This window comes from Euprymna scolopes, chromosome 1 (assembly GCF_053919585.1).
Source record: "Euprymna scolopes isolate OS-2025 chromosome 1, ASM5391958v1, whole genome shotgun sequence".
Classification (NCBI taxonomy): Eukaryota; Metazoa; Mollusca; class Cephalopoda; order Sepiida; family Sepiolidae; genus Euprymna; species Euprymna scolopes.
In genome coordinates, this window is record NC_136482.1 from 181894538 (window position 1) to 181918852 (window position 24315).

General features: G+C 33.5%; 1 protein-coding gene and 1 pseudogene across 11 annotated transcripts in view; one reads left to right on the forward strand and one right to left on the reverse strand.

The window, feature by feature from the left end:
- The window catches only part of LOC145277896 (voltage-dependent calcium channel subunit alpha-2/delta-2-like), a 445906-nt gene that overhangs the window by 154187 nt on the left and 267404 nt on the right, over window positions 1-24315 (forward strand). For all 11 annotated transcript variants that reach the window (XM_080129937.1, XM_080129974.1, XM_080129993.1 and 8 more), the window contains exon 5: window positions 10972-11107. In XM_080129937.1, the coding sequence (XP_079986063.1) occupies window positions 10972-11107 (136 nt within the window). The remainder of the gene's footprint in view (window positions 1-10971; window positions 11108-24315) is intronic.
- LOC145283764 (5S ribosomal RNA) lies at window positions 18557-18675 on the reverse strand (annotated as a pseudogene).

Here is a 24315-nt window from a genome sequence, read left to right on the forward strand (position 1 = left end):
GGCCTCCATAGAATGGAAATAGACACAAACTTTAATAAAGACTTTTCATGTCTTTCTGTGTAAGTATACTTTGATAATTATGTTTCAATTTGAAGAAATATGGCATAATAAAATTATGGGATGTTCGTTCGCGCCTGACCTCCATAGAATGGAAATATGTCACAAAGTTTAACAAGGTTTTTTAATATAGATCCACAGAATATTGTGATAAGTGTTTCAGTGTGAACAGGTATGGTATAATAAATTATGGGATTTATTTATTTTATTTTTTCTTTCATCATATTTTGCTTTGGTTTTGATACCTCCAAATTCAACCCAAATTTACAACCCTTCCTTTTCATAAGCTATCATACTTTCATAAATCAGAGTCCATTTTCTGTAGGCTGTTTTTGAACCCAGTCAACGACGGGTACTTTTGCTAGTGTATATATATATATATATATATATATATGTGTGTGCGTGTGCGACTGTTTACCCTCAAATAATATATATATATATATATATATATATATATATATATATATATATATAAGAGAAAGAAAATTAAAATTGTAAGTTGAACTTTACAATCAAAATTTATTGTTCTACTGAATACTCTAAAAAAAACAATTTACAAAGCCCTTATTCTGTGGAGTTTCAAAGAATGCTATTCTTATTCTTCTCATCAGAGGACATCAAGAAATCAGCAAATTATATTTGTAGCAATGCTAGAATTTGCTAGTTAAGGCATTAAGTGAAACCGCAATTTATTGTAGTTATAAATTGCCAAATAGTTATAAATTGCTAAATAAAAAAATGAAAACATACTGAATATGTAAAAAAGTAATATAAAAACAAACCAGCTTGAAATATATATATGTGTGAAAATGTGTGTGTGTGAGAACATTTCTCAACCTATATCCTATTCGGATTTTTAATCTGCAGACTTGAAATTTGGTATATAGGATATTCAGACATGTGGAAAACTTTTTAATTAGTTTTCATCCGGAAAAACGAGATGCTAATTTGTTAAAATTGAAAAATTAGTACAAGGGAGTCAACGGATTTTTTTCACGAATGTGCATGCGTTAATGATTCACATGACAGATTCATTATGTTAACAATAAGTAGGTTTGAAAACACTGTATAAAGATCATGACAAGCCGGTCTAATTGTTATCGTACTTGACTCCTTCTCCTTAGGTTTTGGTTTCAATCTCATCTCTAGTATTTTTTTTTTTTTAAATTTTAAGAACTGAACTGTTTAGAAATTTAAAAAAATATAATACTCACATGAACATGTTTCAGTATGAATAAAATATAATATCTATGCGTCTTTTATGACCGGGCAACGCCGAGCGGCATGCTAGCAACTATATAAAGTTAAGCCATAACGGATTTCAATGCATTGTGCATTTCTTTGTTTAGATAGAAAAGGGGTGGAGAAGATAAAGAGAAAATAGTAAAACAATACTTGGAATTATCTATGTCATACAGAGATCGCCATCAGCTTTAGTCTAATGGATTAATTCAATTAGTACATTTGCTAATTTATTTTCTATTATTAAATATTTTCTAGCTTGTATTATTATGAGGGAGAAAAACCCTGCTCATCACGCTTCCTCTTCACTCTCATCCTAATGAGATGCGGATTTATCTGAAAAAGGTTGTTAACTGAATTAACCAAAATATTGCCATTATGAAAAAAAAAAAAAAAAAAAAGCACCGAATGAGAAAATGGATGCAGAAAACAATGCATTTGAATTTACCAAAATCTTTCGAAACATTTCATTAAAACGGTTTGCTATGTGGTTCCTCATTATTCGGTGTGACCTTATTAATAATGTCATCAAATAACCAATCATGATTACAGCAATAACTGACTATCTCAAAACGCTAAAGTTTCAAACAAACCAGTTCGATACCTCCATTCAGTTTTTAAAGACTAAGGAGACCCCCTGTAGGGGCAGCTGTGCCTATAATTGTGTGGCAAGGGTTGCACAATCCCCCAACCACACCTCTCCTGAATCAGCACTGTTTGAGTCCATTGGCAAGGAGAAGTTCAGGACGACTGGAAACAATGCCGAGATAAGCAGAGAGCACATACAGCAAAGTCTCAAATGGTCACCCATTTAGTACTAACCAGGTTCAACGTTGCTTAACTTTGGTGATTCAGCAGGAACCTGTGTGTCAGTGTGATTATGCTGTATATAGACTAATTATCTTTCTACTATTTGGATCAATCAGACTAATGTTATCACTTTAAGTTATTTGCAAAACGTTTCGGTTGATATAACCTCTGATCTTCTTTGGGTGTATAAGTTTCCATGTTTGATATTGGGAAAGAGAAGGAGGGGGATTTAGTTCTACATTTTCCTTTACTAAACATGGTGACTTATATACCAGAAGAAGGTCGGAGGTTACACCAACCAAAACATTGTGCAAATAACACTCCAGATGAGAACATTAGTCCAATTAATTCAAATAATACAAACAATAATCCCTCATCTAAAAAGATTCAAAACTGTAAACGAGTTAAGGGTCTCTTTTTGTATGAGCATTAACAAAAGTTTAAGACCATTTTGCTAGAATCAGGTTGTTTTCATTTTTGAAAGTTATTGTACCATATGATTTTTAATGGAAATTGCTCCAGACAAGGTATAAAGCCACTTGATCTAAAGAGCTTAAAAAAATACTTTATGGTCAAAAACTTGCCAATGATTAGAAAACAGCAATTCTTTCCTCTTTGTCAGAAACATTACTCCTGGCATATGAGGACTAAAGGGCAAAATAAGGGTAGAATCTAGTGTATGCTTACTGGCATAATGGCTCCAACTGCCCGTTGGGTAACAGGAAAATCTTGGTTGAATAAAACAATATATAAATATTACTTTATAATAGAGAATCCATTCATGGACAAGCAACCAATCAGAATGAACTTACATATCTAAAAATAATGGGATATCCCAGCCTACTTATAAACCAACTCTCCAATTTCTGCTCTCATTTTGATTATTTCTAGCTCAACTGGTCAGACAGCTAAGCAGCGATTACTAAATTCAATATGTTGCTGCGAATATGGTGCAGGAATCCTGGGGATTGGGAGCATTAACTTATTAAACATTAATTTCTATCAGCTTAATCAAAACTTATGCTGTCACATTTGCAAATAAGTGGCTGGTGAAAGAGAACCTAAAAATAATAGCTCTGGCCATGTCAATAGATATAGGGGTCACATCAATGGGAGAAGCCCGGTCCATACTTAACTAAGCTAAGGCACTTTTCGTCTCTTTTATATTCTCGTTTAACAGAATAACAGATTAGCAGATTGTACTAATTGTTTGTTAAAAGTCACTTTGATTATTCTTACTTTTTAATCTCCGTTTACTTTTTTTCAGACCATAGGGCTTGCATTAAACAAAAATATATTCCTGGGTTATGCCAGTTATATTTATTTACTTATATAATTGTCTGTTTTTCTTTTTACATTATTTCCGATTGTAAGAGGCTTACAAATACCGAGGCGAACATAGCTTTTTAATTCATTCTAAAGTCATCGATTTTACATTCTCAGTAAAGTAGAATCAGATTTTTGTGAATAGAAAACAGCCGTTGCCATCAGTAAAACAATTGCTCAACAATGTTCACTTAAATTTTTCGGGTTTGTATTACTGTACACATAGACTCGAAAAAGTTGTCAAAAAAAACAAATATATAACAAATAAATGTTATCAAAGGCAAGATAAGTTACTTTTCTACCTAACTGGATATATTTTTGTGTTTTTATTCAATGTAACATGTTTATTCAGCTCGAAAAACATACAGTGTTTACCGATGTATTGGAAAATTCAAGATGGCGCCTCACTCCCTCTTTAACACGGTAAGTTTGAGAAAAGGTGTTATAAATAAAACAAACTAGACAAAATACGGTTAAAAACCCGCCGAATATATGTCAACCTATGTCACGGTAACATTTATTGAGCGATTTTTAACAGTATTTTATCCAGTTTAGTAGAAAAGTAACTAATCTTGCCTTTGATAACATTTATTTGTTATATATTTGTTTTTTGACAATTTTTTTGAATCTATGTGTACAGTAAAACAAACCCGATTTTTCAAATATAAGCGTTTATATTTTTGTTTTTTGTTTTTTCAAATAGTTTTATTACATCCTAATAAATATTTCTCACTCTATATAAATTAATAAAATTGTGATTCAATGTCAATGATATTTAACTACTCATTTTACTTTTTCTAGTTTCATAAAATATCGATCTTCAAGGGGTTAAAAACATTGCAGGGAATGTGCAACTTTTCATTCAAATGAGACGACATCCTTTCATATTCTTAGCATCATAGAAAATAACTTCTTTGTGAGATTTATTTTAACTTATAAAATCGTTATAGATGCAACAATTACAAGAAGCCAGCTTAGCTCCTTCTTTTGAACTCTGCTGGAAATTTTTGCACTCAGCTGCAAAATCACCCATCTGGCTGAAACCACTGTCATTAATTTTCCCCACTCTGTATCTGTGCCTAAATCCAAGCATAGATTCCATGAGCAGAGCTTCTTTCTTAGAAGTGCACGACACTGGAACTCTCTTCTGTTTGCCTGTTTCCCACCTGACTACAACCTGGATGTCTTCAAGTCCAACATAAACAAATTCCTGACAAACCGCCCCCTTAAGTAAGACACTTTATCAAATCTCCAATACTAACGATTACTACAATATCATTGATTACTGTACGTGCAATAACCGTTATCCCCGAGTGGTTTCTGGGCCTTGATAAGTGGTGACCGCCATGTAAAAAAAAACAAATTTTTTAAAAATCAGCAGAGTGTAGGCCATTTCTGTAATGATCTGTTCTCTATTGATTGCAGCATAAAGTTAATCCAGACTTTTCCAATGAAGTTCTAGAAGTCCCACAATACCAGACTTTTCCTGCTCTCTTTGAGAAGAGATTTGTTTATTGCTAATCGCCTGAGGTGCCTCTACCAAGGAAATACTGACAGGACTGTTCAGGCATCTTTTGCTGAGTCAAGACATTGACTTTTTAATTCAACTTTCTGACCCTTTCTAGCAGTGGGAGGGAAATACAGCTCTTTTTCTGGGGGGGGGGGAGAATGGGTTCATTTTCTACTGCCTGAGTCGCTATCATTCCTGGGGAAATATCAAAAAGACAGATGAGCTTATTTTCGATTTTGGGTGCTATGTTGAAAATGTATTGTTAGCTACAATAACAATGAATGGTTCTATTGTAATATAATACCTAACCCGAATACTAATATATTTCCACGCCCTATCTAGTGCTCTTCCATCTTTATCGCTAGGGCTATATATGTTCTATTAGTATTTTCATCGTGATTGCTATGTCTAAGGCAAAAGACAAGTACAATGACCTTTAAAAAATACATTCTATTTACTTAACTAATGAAGCCCCGGGTCCTGGATATGACCTTAAACTATATCCGATGGTGAGACCCCAGCTTTCGAGCTTTGGGGAGAGTGGAGCCACTCCTTAATTACCATTGCTCCCAGGTCCACTCTGACCCGGAGTTGTAGTACCTGTTAGGGTCCCAACTATGGGTTAAGTACAAACTGACTTGAAAAAAAAATATTCTATTAAAAATATTTTCTTCAAAATAACCTGGAATGGGTTGATATGCCGTAAAACAAAAACAACCAATCAATGAACCCCAACTTCCTATATTATAAGTTTTTTTCTGAAATTTCTTCTAAAGAGATTTGAGACATGTCTAAGGACTCCTGTTTCTATGAACCTTACAGAACCTCTAATTTTATAAACTATTCTTTTATTCTAACTTTATAAACTATTCTTTTATTCTAACTTTATAAAATATTCTTCTTTTTAATGGCCGTGGGTATGACTTTAAACTAACTTTAAAAAGTTTTTTTTTAAATGACTTTAAGTGCAAGAGAGATACGAACAGTTGCGCTAAAAGGAACGGTTAGAATCTTAAAAAGATTTCTTGGTTGGAGATAGTGTGTGAATGTCTGACATCCCCAGCTAGAGGAAAATTATAAAAAAAAAAAAAATTTAAAGAAAAAAAATTTTTTTTAAAGAAACATGTTAGTTCTGTGGATGTTGCTATATTTTAGTCGTTTTCCAGATGAGCATTTTTTTTCGTGGTAGATTAAAATGGCTTAAAGAGTCGGTTATAGTTCGATACTTATGAATCTTTTATTGCAACAAAACTGCAGCGGTGGGGGGGGGATAAAGGGTAATAGTAAAAGATATAGTTGCGCTTGTCATCTAACGAATCAACCATGCTCATTGGTTGAAGACACTCACCTGTTAATATTGATTTCGACCGTGGGAAAATTGACATAAGAAACGCATCTTTTGATTAGAACGAATGGTATTCAACTTTTTATTTTATTTCAATACCTTTCTCTTTTTTTTTTTACTCTATCTTTAACAAATTCTTAAAAAATAAATATGATTATTAAATAAAATTCATTTTTAGTAATTATTTTATTAGAAATTATTACATGAGCTTTGAACTCATAACACTTGTGTACTCTCAAAATACTCTCGACTAACCCGACAAGCAGCAAAATCCCACTCCTTCACTGTTCAGATTTCTAGATGCTAGAAAGCTTTCTACTCTAATAGTTTCTTCCCTCAGATTGCTAGACTTTGGAAACCCATCCCTGTTTCCTGCTTTCCTGACTGGGCTAACATACAAAAGTTTAAATGTAATGTGAACAAACCTCTCACTGCTCAACTCTGCACAGTCCTTTGTTATATATGATCCCAAATAGTAGTCCTTACATCAAAATGGCAATATGCCTTGTTTGTAATGAATGGGAGAGTTTAAAAAACACCTTCTATAATATAAAGGGCAAAAAATCTGTTTAAATGTATGCATGTATGTTTGTATGTCTGCCTAAAACTTTCGACAGAGGTGACGGATTTTTATGAGATCGATATCATTTTGAACCTCGGCCCTTCGGACCACAAATATCGAAAAAAATCGGCCAAAAAACATTGATTCCTTCACCCTCAACTGGGCACTTTTCTACAGGGAAGAGTCGCTTTTTTTTTGCCGATATTTTCAAAAGTCATCCCCTCTTTTTGATTGTCTAGCCTTAATTTAAACCTACGTCACTTCCGGTTTGGCGATGGGTGCAACAGCCAAGATGTCACGATTTTTTTTTTTTTTTTTTTTTTCACGCTCGTTTCCACCTTCATAGTACAGGTTCGAGCCTGCTTGCCTGCTATTTTTTTTTATTTATTTATTTTCTCAACACACACCTCCAAACACCCGGGCAACGACGGGCACCCAGTCTAGTTAGAAATAATGGTTTTATTTGGATTTCAATAGATAATGTTGTTATGGTAAACTAAATAACATTTTAATTGTGAATATTTTTTTTTTCATTACTTCTTGCAAAAGATAAGATTTTAAAATTATGTTTCTTGAAATAATTTAATTTAAAAAAAAAAATTAGAGACAAAATAGCATAAGAACATTGTGAATCGTTTGAAATATTAAACAAAAATTTTTCTCAAAGCCTAAATGAAATATACACAATATTTCAAATTAAGTTTATATCTTAAAGTTTTATTATCATTTAAAACAGTTTGGAGGGGGAGGGGACAGATTGTTTTTAAATAATAATATTTAGAAAGAAATAACTTCGAAATTTTTTCTAAGTCTATATATCTGTGAAAGTGTCTGTCTGTCTGTCTGTCTGTGTACATTTCCCTACACAATAACTCTGTCAATTTTCAGTTTACAGACTCGAAATTTGGTATTCAGGGTAGTGAGATTTGGGAAAATCTTTTTAATCGGTTTTCAGCCAGAAATTTGGCTGTTAAGGGGTCAAAGTTCAACGATTTGACCTTTGAGAACTCTACCAAACTCCTCCACCAATTTTGTGTCTAAACACTTGAAATTTTAGATATAGGTTCCTTAACTTAATAACTTGATTTTAGCCAAAAACAATAAGTGTTCAGCGGTCATAATAGGGGTCAAAGTTAAAAAATATTTGACCTCTGCAGTCTCTACCAAATTACTCAGACAATTTCTGGTCTAAACATTTGACATTTGACATAAAGGGTATTCAGAGATAGGGCAAGCTTTTTAATCGGTTTGGGTCAAAAATTTGAGCTATAAATATATAAATCTATGTATGTTTGCATGTCTGCCTAAAACTTTTGACAGAGGCGATGGATTTTCACAAGATCAGTATCGTTTTGAATCTCGACCCGTCAGATGACAAATACCGAAAAATTGGCTAAGGGGTTGCTTTTTTTTGCCGATATTTCCGAAAGTCATCCCCTCTTTCCGATTGTCTAGCCTTAATTTAAATCTATGTCACTTCTGGTTTGGCGGGGTCGTTACAGCCAAGACGTCACATTTTTTTCACATTCTTTTCCTCCTTCACCGTATGGGTTCGAGCCTGCCTTCCTACTACCACTTTTTTTTTTTTTTTTTTTTTTTGCTCAACACACACCTCCAAACACCCACGGAACGCCGGGCACCTATGCTAGTTAGAAATAAATTCAAGGTGTTTTTATTTGCAGATTTTACAGTTTCTTTTTCACTTCTCTTGAAAAATGTAACTCTGCACTTGCCATGCTTAATTTTCATCCATGATATACTCAACAGCAACAACGGCTTCAGTTTGTGCGGTTGTAGAAAACGTTTTCGTTTGTTTCTGTTTTCGTAAAATCACAACTTTCAACTGATGTATAACATTCATGCACTAACGCTAAACACAATAAATTTTCTCTTATTTCTTTCTCACTAACATAATCAAGTTGACCTACTGGTTCCTGTTAGATCACCAAAGTTAAGCAACGTTTAGCCTGGTCAGTACTAAAATGGGTGACCATTTGAGGTGCAGTATGTGCTCGCCATTTAATTTAGCATTTTTTCTAGTTGTCCTGGACTCCTCCTTGCCACTGAAATGAGGAGAAATGCGGTTGGGATTGTGCAACCTTTTCCTCACAGTTACATGGAACAAGTCATTGGTACCGTCGGTTTCAAACCCAATAACTAGGGACCGTTTTAGATACCCATATATTTTTTTTTAATTTAGAAATTAATTTGGTTTTGATATTAAAGGCACTTAACATAAACATTTTAATTGAATTTAGATTTAAAATTTAATATAATTTAATGTTAAAGTTTATAAAATCATTACCATTGGATAAATAAAAGAGGGGGTTTCGCAAAACGAGAGTTAAACGTGAACGCGTGATGTATATATATATTTTCACTTCCGGTTATAAAATAGATGAGTATTGGCTGAAGAGAGCTTGATATGGGTATCTAAAACGGTTCTAGTTCTTGGGTTTGCAACCGACGGTACCAATGACTTGTCCCATCTAAGATTTTTCTGTGAACAAATATATATATATATATATATATATATATATATATATATATATATATATAATGTTTTGTTTGCAGAGGGTTTGGGTGAGATGGGTCATCGATACTGTTGGTTTCAAATCATATTGTTAGGGACCGTTTTAGATACCCATATCAAGATTGGTTGTAGATAGCTTGATATGGGTATCTAAAACGGTCCCTAGTTATCGGGTTTGAAACCGATGATATCAATGACTTGTCCCATCTCAAAATTTTCTGTAAACAAAATATAAATATGCTGTTATTTTAGGATTTTCCTTATAATTGAGCACTCTGCTGGATTTCTTTTGCAAAAAAAAAAAAATTAATTATATATATATATATATATATATATATATATATATATATATATAAAATGAAAATTACAATTGAAATTACCAAAATGATCCAAGATGGTAAAATTAAAGTAAATTATAAATATTAAAGAATTAATATTTATAAAATTATCTCAGCCAGATATAAAAGCTCGATAAAACCAAATAGGAAATAGAGCTTATAATATGAGCAAACGGTTAATAAAATATGTTAAAAAACACTTTGAAATGAGTTAAAAACATATTTAATATGAAAAGGAAACACTAGATAAATGGATAGTCCTTAATCCGCGGAGTTTTGAAGAAATACTTTCCTTCTCATCAGAGGGTAGGAATTAGCAAAATGCGGGATCGGATTTTGCATGCAGAAGTATTTGATGAAACAAAAAGTAAGTCAAAGATCTTACTTGAAAACAAAAAAAGTGAAGCAGAGGGAATATGGTAAAGAAAAGTGATTACATACGAATGATCTTTGACTTACTTGTTGTTTCATCAAATACTTTTGCATGCAAAATCCGATCTCGCATTTTGCTAATTCCTACCCTCTGATGAGAAGGAAAGTATGTTTTAACTCATTTCAAAGTGTTTTTTAACATATTTTATTAACTGTTTGCTCATATATATATATATATATATATATATATATATATATATATATATATATATATATATATATATACACAGACTCGAGATTAGACATAAGGGGCACTGAGATTTGGAAAAATCTTTTTAATCAGTTTTCGGCCAGAAATTTGACGGTCAAGGGGTCAAAGTTAAACGATTGAACCTTTGAAAACTCTACCAAACTCCTCCGTTAAGTTTTTGTCTAAACACTTGTAATTTTAGATGTAGGTTACCTAGACATGAGTCAAACTTTTTAATATATATATACATTTGCACATAAACTTATGAATAGTACATAGGACCTGAACAAAGCCGGGCTGAACTGCTAGCATATATATATATATATATATATATATATATATATATATATATATATATATATATATTAATATAAATAAATTTACATGGTCGCAACATTGGACATGCTAATGTTGCAGACAAATGACCAGTTAAAACCAGAATTCCTCGCCAGACGACTTAATAAATGGTTGCTCTCTACAAAAGGAAACCGGTCTTCAAACCTGCTGGATTTCTTTTGCAAAAAAAAAAATAATTATATAATTAGTGTATATATATATATATATATATATATATTAGAACACACTGATGCATGCATATTCTATAAGTATTCTTTATTATTTTCCAGATCAGTAATGTTACATATTATGATGCCACATCTTTATCCGATGATGATCTTGTCTTGGAATACAAAGCTCGCTTTCAACAGCCTGTAAACTTATCTACTTCAAGTGTCCATATTCCTGTCGAAATATATAAAGGGGGTAAGTAATGAACTGTTTCTCTATTGCTAGTCAAAAGAACAAAATTTTTGTCGATTGATTGCATGTAGCAGTTCCAAGGCAGCAGCGCATTGTCGTCGTCATTCGATTTTTATTCTCTTTTTTTATCGAATCTTTGCATTTTTTTTTCCTTCTTGTTCAATGTGATTTCTTTATGTGGCTTGTATGCTTAAATGGCCGTTATTCAACAAAACAAAATTTTTATTTGGCATAATGGTTTGAGTGTTTACTAATGGGGTTCAATCCTGGATCGAGTCCTCTCAAAGACTCAGAAAAGAGTACATAATATTCCTTTGCTAAAAATTCTGGTGAACATCATGGGTAAGTGGAATAATCCAATGAAGGAGTGATGCCATCTCCTACATCTTGGTATAGTAGTCCATGAAATGGAAGCATTCCAGTCGTTTTCGACTATGGTTGATCCATGTATTTAAAAAAGACTTTTATGTGATATAATACAAAATTTCTAAGAAACTATTTAAAAATCTTTTTCATTCAATATCGGAAATAATATTTGAATAACATACATTAACTTGTAAAAAAAAAAAAACGGTAACAAGCAAAAATCATTTAAATACAAAGTAATTACATAAAAGTTCAAATGTTTACACAACATATCCAAGACAATTCTCCGATAAAAAAATACTGTTTTAGAAAGATATTAAATAAAAAAAAAATAATTTTATACAACTGGGCTTCATCATCGCATAGAAAAACCAATTTGTTAAAAGTTTCAAAGCCTTTTAATTGGAACCTTTCTTATTAACACTCTTTATTTCTTTTTATCCGCAGTATATATATATGCAAGCAAAAATCGTTTAAATTCCAAGTAATTGCATAAAAGTTCAAATGTCAACATATCGATATACTTTTCCGATAAAAAAAATACCCTTTTAAAAAATATTATATATAAAAAAAAAAAAACGTTAAAAAGAATAGACGCACAATATTTACTTATTTTCAAAATGATGGTCTTTTATTGATAACATCTTGCGCATGATTGTTTCATCCCCCCTCACCATGTCGGCATACAAATATTAGGTTGGAGCAAAAATAATGTCTTCTTTTTTTATCAGATATATATATATATATATATATATATATATATATATATATATATATATACGACAACCTAATATATAATAGAAATATAATAGAAAAACCAATTTGTCAAGTTTCACAGCCTATGAATCAGAATCTTAACTTGGCGGGATTCATATTTTGCATTTTTTATTCACAACATACATATATACAAGCAAAACTCATTTAAATTCAAAGTAATTGCATAAAAAATAAAAAACGAATGAAAAATACTCTTTTAAAAAGATATTATATAAAAACAACTACAAGAACCGTTTTAACAAAATAATGAGAAAGGATCACATGTCAATGTATTTTGGATATTTTTCAGTAATTTTGGAAGATGTTAGAGTTAGATTTTTGTTTTTTTAAACTGACTTTTTTGTCAGCAGTGAGATTTCTTTTCTAGTTGATTCCTCATTTTTGGTTTTAACATCGATTTTTCAAACGAACTTACAAAAACAATATCCAGTACAAGAAATGAGTCCTCACTTTTTACTAAATTACTCCCTATCTTTAGTTTTGCAGAATGGTCATTATTGAAAAAAAAAACTTCCTTTAATTATTTTATTAGCAGGGAATAAACAGCATCATTTAGGAATAAATAAAGACCTTTGTGTCGTCTTGCACCCAGCATGAAACCCATCTTATATTGTTATCAAAATTTATCCCACATTCAGCATCCTAACCATTGCTTCTGAAAAAGGAGGTGAAGCCGGCTTTTTTTTTACATGGGAGTCACCACTTATCAAGGCCCGGATGTCACTCAGGGATAAGGGTTATTGCGTGTGCAGTAATCAATGAGATAGTATTGTAGTAATCATTAGTATTGGAGATTTGATAGAGTGTCTTACTTAAGGGGGTGGTTTGTCAGGAATTTGTTTATGTTGGATTTGAAGACATCCAAGTTGTAGTCAGGTGGGAAAGAGGCGAACGGAAGAGAGTTCCACAATCATGCACTTCTGAGAAAAAAGCTCTGCTCATGGAATCTACGTTTGGATTTAGGCACAGATAAAGAGTGGGGAAAATTATTGACAGTAGTTTCAGCCAGACGGGTGTTTCTCGTGAAAGATTGGCGAGGGGGGACGAGAGATTGGAGCTCAGATGAGCACTTGCCATGGAAATAACGATAAAACAAAGACAGGCTCGCAACGTCTCTTCTGTGAGAGAGAGGCTGCAGGGAAGAGAAAAGGGCATCCCCCACCAAACCACAAAGTCTATTTTGTACTCTGTCAAGGCAGGATAGGCTTTTTTTAGCAGCTCCTGCCCAGATGTGGCAGCAGTACTCCATCCTTGGACGTACTTGGCTTCTATACAGATAGAGAATTGCATCAGTAGTGATATATGTTCTGGAGTGGTAGAAGAATCCCACCATTTTCCCAGCGTCCCTGGCAACAGATTTGATGTACGTGTTCCATCTAAGATCAGGAGTAAAGGTCAAACCCAGAAGCTTGTCAAAACATGGAGCCTCCCCTAGACAAGAGCCATCCATTTCAATTGATGCCAGATGGGGATCAGATCGTTGATGATGTAAAGATAGCAGCTTGGTTTTGGATGCATTAAAAGTGACCAGCCACCTCTTCCCCCATTGTACTACGTGCTCAAGATCAGAGGAGAGAGAATTAGAGAGAACTTTGTCATTTACGGCCTTTGATGTGTTGCCATAGATGGTTATGTCATCAGCATAGATATCAATGAATGATTTAAGTATGTGTTTTGGGAGATCATTGATGTAGATCAGGAAGAGATTTGGGCCCAGGATGGACCCCTGGGGGACTCCAGCATTAATACTGTGGGCCTCTGATTTCTGCCCATCAACCACTACTCTTATGAATCTATCAGAGAGAAATGATTTAATAATTGAGAAAACATTTCCAGTAGCTGGAGATCTTGTGAAGTAGACCCTTATGCCATACCTTATCGAAGGCCTTCAATATGTCAAGAGCAATTGCCCTGGAAAGGAAACCTTTGTCAAAAGATTCACTACTCCTATGTGATATAACCATTAGCACATCTGCTGTAGATCTTGCAGAGCGGAAACCATATTGCATGTCACTAAGAAGGTTGTTTCTGCTGAGGTGGTTGACTACTTCTTTATTTAATATGGATTCCAACAACTTACTCATGACACACAAGAGACTTATTGGTCTGTAATGAGAGGGAGATGACTTTTCACCTGAATTCTTAAATACAGGGCATACTGATGAGGTTTTCCAGGGTGTTGGAAAGCACTTCTCCTTAAAGCAACGCTTAAACAGTTTTGTAAGTATGGGAGCAAGTTCTGGTTGGAGCTTTTTCAGCACTATAACTGGAATGCCGTCAGGGCCAGTTGCTTTACTGGAATCAAGGTTCTTGATTAGCCTGGCGACCTCATGCACAGATATTTGTATGTTGCATAGCGTGTTGTCTGTTATAGGAGGAAATACAGGGAGTTGATGACCATTGTCGCATAGGGTAGAATTAGCTGCAAAGTTCTTGGCAAATAGTTTGGCCTTATCTGATGCTGATGAGATGACCTCAGGTCCATTGATGATGGTTGGGATAGAACGTACGCTTCTGTTCAGGATCCTGTTTGCTATTTGCAGAACTGGTGGGAACCAAGCCGCTGCTGAGCTACTTTGGATTTAACAGAATAAGCATATAGCTCTCTTGCATTTTTTATTACTCTTTTACAGTGGTTGCTGGCAGTCCTGAAAGCAGCTTTAATCTCAGTACGTCTATTATGTTGGTAGTTATGGAAAAGGTGATTTCTGTGCGCGATGGCAGCAGCACATTCAGGGGAGAACCATGGCTGGCTATTAGGTTTTTGTTGGAATTTTTTGATGGTATGAATCGGTCTATGCCTACAATTAATTATTCGGTCAGGTCTGATATTATAGAGGACACATCCTTTTTAAACATGGAATGCAGAGGTAGGTCAGATATGAATGTACGGAAGCTATCCCAGTCAGCCATAGAATATCGATATACAGTACGGTGGAGATTTTGATTCCAATCCAGGCATTTTCGATCAGGATCTCAGATATAGGGTCAGTGTTGAGGTTAAAGACTGCATTTAAACGGTAAATTCCAGAATAAAGAAAAAAAACATGGTATTTGGATTGTCTTTTGTGATTTCTTATTTTGCATGGATTATTGATAATGCAGTATTAATTCTCATAGACTATGTTGAATTAAGAGTTGAGGGTCTTTATTGATATGTTAACAAAAGTGATTTTTTTTTCAATTATTTTACATACTTTGTTGTCTTTTTTAATGTCTGAGTATATGAAAGTTTGTTATTACTGCCCCCACCCCCCAAAAAATTGTATGTCAAACTTTGACCTTCCCCAGAATAATCAGTAATGAATAAGCAAATATGGTGCTAAATCTCGTTTATAAAACTCATTATATGTCTGTCTGTCTGTCTCCATATTTTCAAACTCTATCACTTCCGAAACTAAAAGTCGCAGACACTAGGGGCCTCAAATGATTGGATTTTTTTTTTATAGACCATTTTTTTATGGGTCTTTAACTGGTTAAAATAGTTTTTAAGGGGTCAAAAATGTGTCAAAATTGAAAAAAATCGTTACACATTTTGTACATTCATTTTTGTTTATTTTTAATCAGTTCATACGCGTGTCACCTTGGTACAGTGGTAACGTCACCAGCTTTGAATGCTACAGTTTTGCTTTCAGTTTCGGTTCTAGTCGATAGCACCCAAATACTTTTTTTAATTTTTCCAATCATGACTCTATAATAATATATACAAAAACTGGACAAATTAAAATATCATATTTAAGTACATTTTACAACCAGGCATAGCCAGGCGCCCTCTTCCCTTCCTCACTAGTGTGTGTGTGTATGTATATATATATATATATATATATATATATATATTTGAGAATAATGAAATTAAATATATCTACTGATATGCAAATCCAGTGATTCTCGGTCTTACAAAATATTTTTAGATGTAATATTTTATATAAGACAATCCCAACCAAATAAAAGTTGTTCAATATACAAGATAGAGCAAATGAATCAAAATTCATGTATTTAAATTTTATGATTTGAAAAAGTTAATCTTCAAATACAGAATTTTTTATTGTTTGAAAACAAAGAATACAATGGAATAAATTTATTCCCTTAACCCATGAGTTTTCGATGCTTATTCATCTCCGCAGAGGAAAAATATTAGCGAATGTTTTTATTGGTTTGCGCCTGATTTACTAAAAGGAATAAACATAGAAAATTAAAGTTTTTAAAACATTTTAGATACATAGAATAAGGGAATTAGATATTGAGGTAGAAAAAAGATATTTTACTTTAAATCCAAAATGAATGTTAAATCTTGAAATGAAAATTCCTGGTAGTAAGGAGGTAAAGAGATCCATCGCGTCTTGTAATCCTTCCAAGGTATTAAGTTTCAATCATATGCAGACATATTTCCTTTGTTTCACCGCTGGTTTTATAAGATATCCGGCAAAGACTTTGTTTATATAAGATTCCAAAATTAAATCCAAGTGGTAAATATATAATTTGAAAATAAAAAACGAAAAGAAAGTTTTATCAAAGCATAAGTCATTAAAAATCAAATGCAACTTTTGGTGAGCATATTTATAAACCGCATAAGTGAAAATATTTATACTTATTATGCCTAAAAAATATCTCGAATTTAATTTCTATTCTACATTCTGAATTAATTTCGATGATAAGAATCAATAGGGAGTAGAAGTGGAAGATAGTTTGAAGAGAGAAAGAAAGAAAGGAAAATTGTGATATTTGGCACGTGTCAAAAGTCTAGACATGCAGATTCAAACTATATAGGTCAAGATTTTATATAGCAAAAATTAGTATAGAAATATGAGAAAGGAGAAGACAAGGAAAAGCAAAAGAAAGGCAAGTGATATTATGGGAGGGGGATTATGTATCTAACAGGAGGGGGTGGAGGGGGGTTGTCTATATATTTATCTATTGCTTTTTTCAGTGATATTCTAAGAAAAGAGAGGAAGACAGAAAGAGGGAAAATGAAAACAAATATTGTTTATTTTCCAATTTATTTCATGCTAGTTAAAAGGAAACATTTCTGAGTTTGACAAGATACACCTGAAGAAGGTCGGAGGTTACATCGGCCAAAACGTTGTAAAAATGACACTCAAGATGAGATCGGTAGTTCGAAAAAAATCCAAATAATTCGAATAACCAATCCTCATCTCCAAAATTCAGAAACGTAATGATTTTGTTATTGAAGCGAAGTAAATTTTAAACAGATTCCAAAAAAAATAGACCAAACTCTCGGTAAACAACTTGATAAAAATCTTAATATGTCACACGTGATTCACTTCCATAAACAACAAAAATATTTAGTTCACCATTATTTATTTTTTTTTTTTTTTTTTAAGTGATGGCAGGAAATTTCCTTACGGAATGCTTTTAGGACTTGACCCTTCCATTAAGGCTAACAGCCATTTTTAGAATTCCTCCGTACATGTTTCTATGCTTAAAACACAATCAATATAATTCATTAGGCTGAGGAAAAACAATTTTGCTTTCAAAGATGTTGTGACTGAATTGAAAGTTTTTAACTTGATTCGTAAACAAAAGGCCGATTTATGATCGTACATTTAAAAACAAAAAAATTACAAAGGCTGAAAATTTGTAATAAAAACTGTTAAAATATATTTATACAATTTGTATTGTTTGAAGCGTCGTTATTATACTTCTATGTTATGCACTATACGGCACGATCACATTGACACACCGGTTCTCGCCAAGTCACCGAAGTTAAGCAACGCTGAGCCTGGTCAGTACCAGATGGGTGACCATTTGGGAAGGCTAGGCGCTGTATGTACCGCGCCGAGTCATAAAAATTTCCAGATTGGTATCTGGGGGCACGTTTATCTCACAGGAAATAGATACATCCCCGAATCAAGATGGAAAGCAGTGGGAAACTACCATTTTTACTTGTCTTCCCAAGATTACCATGGCTCTATAATTTGGAGTGCTGTGGTCACCGATGCTGTTAAAACAGCATGCATTATCTTACGGCTGATATAACCTCCAACCTTTAGGTGTATTAGAACTCCTAAATCTCTATGCTGAATTCATAAATCAATACTACTCTTATAGTTTCTTCCCTTTAACAGCTTGACTTTGGAATTCCCTTCCTGCTATCTGCTTCCCTGGCTGTACTGATATGTGTATGAAACAGCACTAATCCTATTTGGGTTTAACCGGCTTCCTCCAAATGAGGAAGTTCCATGGGAGTATGATATTCACAAGCAGTCTCCAGTCAAACGTATATCCTTGTTTGGGGAGATGACGATGTTAAGTTTTTGCAACTCTTGCAGGAAGGTGTCCATGTCTTCTTACATACAGCACCTGGAATTCCCAAATTGGTCACCCATTTTAGTAATGACCAGGCTCAACCTTGCTTAACTTTGGTGATCTGATGGGAACCGGTGTGTCAACATGACTATGCCGTACATATGCTGTACTGATATGCAGAAGTTTAAATGTAACTTAAAACAACATCTTGTTAATCTTCCCTAAACATGGTCTCAAATAGTAGCCCCTTACATCCCAGTAGCGATATGCCTTGTTTGCGGTGAACATGAGTTAAAAAAAAAAAAAAAAAAAAAAGATACAGAATTTTAAATCACAAGGATAGATTGTTCTTGTTCTGTCAGCTATGACCAGGTAAAAAGTGTGAATCATTATGTTATTTTTAGTTATTATAGAACCATGGCACAACGGTTAAAGGTGTTGATATGCAATCAGTTGTAAGTGACAGTCTTCTGGCTGCATAATCTAAAGGGTGTCCACAATGTCTGGATACATAATCTAAAGGGTGTCCACAATGTCTGGCTACATAATCTACAGGGTGTCCACAAAGTCTGACTACATTAAGTAGCCAGACTTTGTGGACACCCTGTATATATATATATATATATATATATATATATATTTATATTTAACCTTTCTCCCCAACGGACAATTAAAATAACAATATGCGAATAGAATAAAGTAATAAATTTACTATAAATACAACAACTATAACAATAACCAACCTTGCTGACGATCAAATTACCAATTGAAATCGCTTGAACAAATGACTAAAAAAAACAAAACTATTACTTGGTGCCATAATATGCAACCTGCCAGTCGAAACAAAAAAAATGCCCAGCGAAAGGAGCAAATTACCTGTAGAATCATAAAAAATGAAAACCCAGTCATGTTCAACCAAACATGTTTAGATAACGGCTTGCTACCAAATTATGCACACACACACACACACATATGTAATGCACCACATTTTCCAGTGTAAAAAAGCATTACAAATTTTTTATAAGTACTTTTCATTAAAGGATTTCTTGATAAAACATTTTCTTATCTCTTTATAATTTTGTATATTTTGTTGCATTAATTTTCAATTCTCATTAATTGAATTGAAAAGATTGTCTAAAAATGAATGCTGAGTGCTTTCCACTTGGCTTCTTGCAATTGCGGCAACATTAAAAGATGGTGCAAATTTTTAGCGATTCCACTTTACTGTCCATTTTGATTTTAAACGATTATGACATTTGTCTATTATCACATGACTTCAGTAATGTGTGACATCCCACATAGAACACGGTGCCGCATCATCAGAATTATTAAATTAGTTCAGAGAGGAGTTATGTTTGAAGGCTATATCAGTGCGGTTCATAGAAAACACTGTGGACATGAGTTAGCATATAATATAATAATGATAATATTAGAATAAATTTTCAATAATTTTCAATTATATTACATTTATTCAATTGAAAATTTCTTCTAAGATTGTCATTATTTTTTTATATACTAACTCGTGTCTATGATGTTTCCTATGAACCGTATTGATATAGCCTTCAAACACAACTTTCACAAAAGGATTTCAATACGGTACACACCTAAATTCTCTTTCTCATACTAAAGGACTGTGTCTAATCTTTCATGACACAGATTTCTACTACTACTTTAGACACTTCAAGTTTCTGCCTCCTGACACGGGAACATTCTAGAACATTCTATTTCTCCATTTCTTTCTTTCATCTTAGACACAGTCTGGCTTTTTACGAAATAAACCTTTTAGTGAAAGGAGTTGTATTTGAAGGCTATAGCAATGCAGTTCACAGGAAGCACTGTAGACGCGAGTTAGTATATAAAAGAATAATGACAAAATTAGGAGGAGTTTACAATAATTTTCAATTATATTATATGAACTATTATTGGTAAATAAACGTAATATAATTGAAAATTATTGAAACTTCCTTCTAATATTGTCATTATTTTTTTAGTTTTTTTTATATATATTAACTCGTATCCATGGTGTTTTCTGTGCTGCACAATCCCGTTGACACACCAGTTCTGACCAGATCACCGAAGTTAAGCAACGTTGAGCCTGGCCAGTACCAGATTGGTGACCATTTGGGAAAGCTAGGCGCTGTATGTACCTTCTGAGAAGGTTGGGCGTGGGACCAGCACCCTCACCCTGTAAAAAGAACTCGCTACAAAAACATCTACAAAAGTTGTAGATGGCCTATGGCCCTCCAGGGGCTCAAGGGCTATGGATGAATGGATGGTGTTTCCTATGAACCGCATTGATATAGCCTTCAAACACAACTCCTTTCACACTGCGCACAATGCTCCAAACAAACTACAACTTCCTTCTCAAATTAGTTTGGAAATTGTGAGACGTATAAGAAAGTCAGTAAAAAACACAATGAAAATAGGAACAAGAATACTAGTAGTTTAAAAATCGGAACAAAGACTATAGATATTACACACACAAATGGTTTAATATCCTTTCAAAAATAGATTTATAACAACTAGCATAACCTGGAATAAGAAATATATTTAATCAACAAATGTTTTGATAAAGTTGATATTTTTCTAGATAGTGCAAAAAATTATTTGGGCAGAAAAATTAATAACACGCAGCAAATATGAGTTTATTAACATTTCTAGGAATATAGTTTCTATTGTATTTTAAATATAGAACTGACCTAAATGAGATAAATTAATAAGATTGGCCTTTTTAAAGCCAAATTTTGCAAATTTGGCTTATTTATTTATTAATTTATTTATTTATTTATTGAAGCAGTTTGGTTTGTCCTTTTTCAAAGTGTAACCTATGGACTAACTAAGGGAGGAACAAGCAGATAATCTGTATAATATTCTGCTTGTTCCACAGGTGTGCAGTTCTAAGGAAGAAGCTTTGTTCATGGAATCCACATTTTGATTTAGGTACAGATAAAAAGTAGGAGAAATTATTGATATTTCAACTGAGTGTTTTTTTGTAAAAGTTTGGCAAGGGTGGGGAACATAGACTGGGCTCAGACAAGCAATTGCCATGAAAATAACGATAAAGCAGAGACAGGTTTGCAACATCTCTTCTGTGAGAAAGAGGTTGCAGAGAAGAGAAAAGGGCTATAAAGTCTATTTTGAACTATTTTGAAGGTGTAACATGGTGCATGTGAGCACATGGGTAAGTATCAGCAGCAGCGAAGGATGGCTGGTTGCGAAGATATCAGCAGCAGCCGGAAAAAGCAGGTATGCAAATTAGGAAGGTTAGGAAGTGTGTGCAAAAAGAAGAAGAGAAAAAAGGGGAGAAAAATACACCACGTGCTCGGGACAGAAAGAAAGTGGACGTCCAAGAAAATGGACACATAAAGTCAAAGACAAGAATGGGCCAGCTGTGCCCAGCATGAGGTCGGAAGAAAGAGAAATGTGTGTCAGGCTAAAATGGACAGGTGGCAGCGAGAGACCTTTTTTTTTAAGTGGTGCCAAAAGTAACGGTAATAAATGCTTTTGGTAACGGTAGTAAAAAATTGGTTTCCCTTGTTTGTTTGTAACACATGTTACAAAAGAAGGATAAGGTGTTTCTAGCATCTCCTTCTCAGATGTGGCAACAGTACTTCATCCTATACAAGTAGAGAATTGCATTGATTTATTTGCATCTTGTAATGATGGCCCAAGTCATTTAACATCATTAACAGTCCAGCATTGTCATCTTTATCTTATATATAAAAGTCACTTTGTGTGTGTGTGTGAGTTCTTTCCTCATAAGTTCCGAAACGGCTGAGCTTATCTTTTGCAAATTTTGCACAAATGTAATTCATATGCCTGGTAGTGTTCTTAAGTATGTTTTGTACAGAGGTTCATCCGATAAATATCGAAAATCAAAAATATCCAATCTTAAAAAGTCTTTCTCTTGTAGATAAAAAAGAAGAATTTTTACAGGGGAATATTTTACGTTACACTGGTCGGTGTAAACGTAAAAAGTTCCCTTGTAAAAATTCTCCTTTTTTCTCTGTAATAGAAGAAAGACTGTTTCAGATCGTCAAGCCCAAATATCAGCTGACATGATATTGTAAACAAACACAGACAGAATTTAATGAATGACGTCATTGTTATTTATTTTATTTTTTTCCAATTAGTCCACCGGCCAAATTATTCCTCGTAATATATAATAATTAATAGATGATTCATTCTATAATAATACAATCTGCATAAATTAAAATATCATGTGTAAGCGTATTGTACAACTGGGCACTTGCCATGAAAATAACGATAAAGCATTTATTGTTTGACTGAACACCCCAAAAAACAATTTATATGTAAATTGTTTTTGGGGTGTTCTATCGAACAATAAATTTTGATGATAAAGTTCAATTTACAGTTTTAATTTTTTTTCTCTTATATACATACTACCTAGCTCTATTCACATATTGAGCACGTATTGAAAATCGATACATAAAATATGTCCCTAATAACATTTTATGTAGACACATGAAAATATAATTATATTTTTTTTTTCTTATGATTTTTAAAAGTCCTCATTTCCTTTCACCATCACTTTTAAATCCGCGATAAAATCTGTATTTTATATAATGTCTCTGAAGATTTGTTTGATAAATTTCTACCATCTAATGAAACATGTGTAAGACACAAAATATCGGCAATAAAATAATATGAATGTGGTGGATAATGTCCTCTCAATTATTCAATCATTTTTCTCTGATAGGCTTATAAGAATAGTCGCTGATGGATAGAAATCAGAAGCTCAGAGTATCAACGCTGGCGTCCCTTTCCTGATCTACATCAATAACCTTCCAAATCACATTCTTAGGTTATACATAGACGTTTATGCTGACAACACCACAATCGATGGCAACACTTCAAAGGTCAGCAATGACCAAAATCTTTCTGATTCTCTCGCTTCTGATCTTGAGAACGTGGTGCAATAAAGAAAGATGGCTAGTTAATTTTAATGCAGCTAAAACAAAACTTCTCTTTTCGTCATAATCGTTCTGACCCCCATTAGACCCCAATTGAAATGAATGGCTTTCGTCTTGAGGGAGCACAATGTCTTGACAAGCTTTTGGGATTGACCTTCACTTCTAATCTGAAATAGAACACATACATCAAATCTGTTGCCAAGATTGCTGGAAAAATTATTGGAGCGTTCTACTGCTCCAGTAGGTATCTCACTGCCAATGCAATACTCTATCTGTATAAGAGCCAACTACGTCCTAAAATGGAGTATTGTTGCCCCATCTGAGCAGAAGCTGCTCGGTGCCCTATCCTGCCTTAATAGAGTTCAAAACCGGCTTTGAAACCTAGTAGGTGATGCCCTTTTCTCTTCCCTGCAACCTCTTTCCCATAGAAGAGACATTGCAAGCCTGTCTCTGCTCTATCATTATTTTCATGGCAAGTGCTTGTCATATGGTCTCCCTTTGCCAAACTTTCACAAAAACATTTGACTAGCTACAATTACTATCAACAATTTACTCCGCTCTCTATTTCTGCCTAAATTAAATGCAGGTTCCATGAACAAAGCTTCTTCCCTAGAATTTCCCGCCTGGGGAACACAGTTCCATTGGCCTGCCTCTTGGCCAACTATAGTATGGTAACCTTCAAGTCTAATGTGAACAAATTCTTATTCAACCGTCTCCTTAAATAATCAAATTCTACTCAACTTACACCATCAACGATTACTAAACTACCACCTTACATTCATTAATCGTTACCCTTGAGTGGCCTTTGGACCATGATAATATGTGATTCTCTTGTAAAAGAAATTTTTTTTTTAATTTAAAAAAAAT